Raw genomic sequence first — 2058 nt, 5'->3', positions numbered from 1 at the left:
GGAATGGGGAGTACTTGACGGATGTGCTGTACTGCCATCTCCCCACTCCCTCCTCCAGAGATGTGCTCCCAGACTCTCAGAATTTGCTGTGAAATGCCATCTGGATCAGAGTTAGTGGGATGCCAGGACCTGCTCAGGGCATAGTGTGCTCACTACAGAGCCTCAGGGAACCTCTGGGCAGCAGGGCCAGCTGTGTCAGCAGCTGTGGGCTTCCTGGGGCCCAGCCCCTTACCCTCCCCCAGGAAAGCCTGTCACTGTGCACCTTTCCCTTGGGACCCGGACTCTGAGCCAATTCCTGACTGTGAGGGACTGGTCTTCACTGGGCCTCTCTCTCCTGCAGACATTGCTGCTCTGAGGCGGCAGCTGGAGGCCTTGCAGGGGCAGGTAGGACGCCTGCAGGGAGCCTTCCTTCAGTATAAGAAAGGTGAGTTCCTGGACCTGGACTGAACCTGAGCCAGTCACCAGGGCAGGCCCCAAGCAGGGTCTGTGTTTGGATTTGGAGTTGGCCGGGCCTGAGGCAGGCCTGGTTCTAGGATTGGGGGCTCTAGGATGCTAGTGGGTTTGGACAATGGGCTGGACCTGGGATTGGGGCAGGACCTGGGGCTAAGCATAAGGTGGGGCAAAACAGGGCAGCCACATATTCCAGGAGCTGGAATCAGATGCAAGGGACATGGAGCAGGGAGTAGACCTGAACCAGCTCATTGGGCTGGCGGTAGCATGGTCAAGGCTACCAGGCTCCAGCCCCCACCATCACAGCCACCTGTGACTCGACCCAGATCAATGCCCCAAGTCCAGTGCAGTTCAGACCTACCCTACTGCTAACCTGTGCTGGTCCCTGGACACCCCACTACCCAGGATGCATTTCGTATCTCTATGGTGCTGGGAGTGCAAACCCCTCAAGATGTAGCTGCCCAGACCACAGCAACAGCGACTCCAGACACTGTCCTGAGAGTTGGGGCTGGGAAGCTGTGTGAGTGTTCACAGCTGTGAGGGTCTGACCTTGGCATGTGGCCATTGAGAGTCTCACCTGACACAGGCCCTGGGTCCGGCAGGGGGCAGGCTGCCTCTGGGCTCTGCCAGTGCTGGGCTCTCCTGCTCCTCCCTGGGTGTTCATGGTGGAGACTCTCCCCCAACCTGGGTGCTGAGGAGTCAGAGGCTCCAGCAGCACAGCCCAGTGCCTGTGCCTGTGGGCATCTCCACCTCAGTCCCTAATTTCCCCCCCTCCTCCCCGCTTTCCCCATGTCAGCTTTGAGCTCAAATCATTCAGCAAATCTCATTGATGCAAAGAGGAGTTTCTGACGGAGGAGGTAACACAGGGGTGAGACATAGGGTTGGCTCCTACGTACGTAAAACCACTAAGGACTCATGTACGAAGGGTGAGCATTTCAAGCATTTGGTATGTCTCCCTCTCTTCACAAACATACATGTGTGCTCACTCACTCAAAGGAAAATTCGTGATATACACCTGCCACACATGTGTGTATTATACACTTGCCATCACTCACCTCATGTCATCTACACCCACGAGCACACACGCATATTCACACACACCAGGTGGACCTCCAGTGCTCCCATGTGCCTTCAGATGGACACGTGGCCATATTCGTGTATGCACACACAGACCCACCCGGGTGCATGTAGTGAATGGCAGATGAACTCCTGTCCAGGGCTGCTCTGGGTGCCCTCCTGAGCCTGTGGAGAGTATGGCCCCTGAACCCTTGTGGAAGGGTTACAGTGGGTCAGGGTGCAGCCTGGGCTCCTCACCAGCCCTTTGGGGCTGGAGCATAGCCCTCTCAGGAGCACTGAAGGCTTCTATGCACAAACCGAGAAGTCAAAGGGATGGAAAATGAGCCTGGCCAGCATGGCCCAGTGGATGAATGTTGGCCTATGAGCCAGGAGATCATGGTTTGATTCCTGGTCAGGCCATGTGCCCGGACTATGGGCTGGATCCCCAGTAGGGGGCATGAAGGAGGCAGCCAATCAATGATTCTCTGTCATCATTGATGTTTCTATCTCTCTCTCCCTCTCCCTTCCTCTCTGAAATCAATAAAAATATAT

The 2058-nt window shown here is 56.2% G+C and overlaps 2 protein-coding genes across 2 annotated transcripts in view; one reads left to right on the top strand and one right to left on the bottom strand.

Moving 5' to 3' along the window:
- The window catches only part of LOC102438188 (mannose-binding protein A-like), a 57956-nt gene that overhangs the window by 29517 nt on the left and 26381 nt on the right, over positions 1 to 2058 (bottom strand). The window lies entirely within an intron of this gene.
- LOC102438498 (pulmonary surfactant-associated protein D-like) overlaps positions 1 to 2058 on the top strand; it is a 17866-nt gene that overhangs the window by 12839 nt on the left and 2969 nt on the right. The window contains exon 4 of the mRNA XM_023747974.1: positions 341 to 424. Within this exon, the coding sequence (XP_023603742.1) occupies positions 341 to 424 (84 nt within the window). The remainder of the gene's footprint in view (positions 1 to 340; positions 425 to 2058) is intronic.

Source organism: Myotis lucifugus, unplaced genomic scaffold (genome assembly GCF_000147115.1).
Source record: "Myotis lucifugus unplaced genomic scaffold, Myoluc2.0 scaffold_1080, whole genome shotgun sequence".
Taxonomy (NCBI): Eukaryota; Metazoa; Chordata; class Mammalia; order Chiroptera; family Vespertilionidae; genus Myotis; species Myotis lucifugus.
This window is presented reverse-complemented; position numbering and strand designations above follow the sequence as displayed.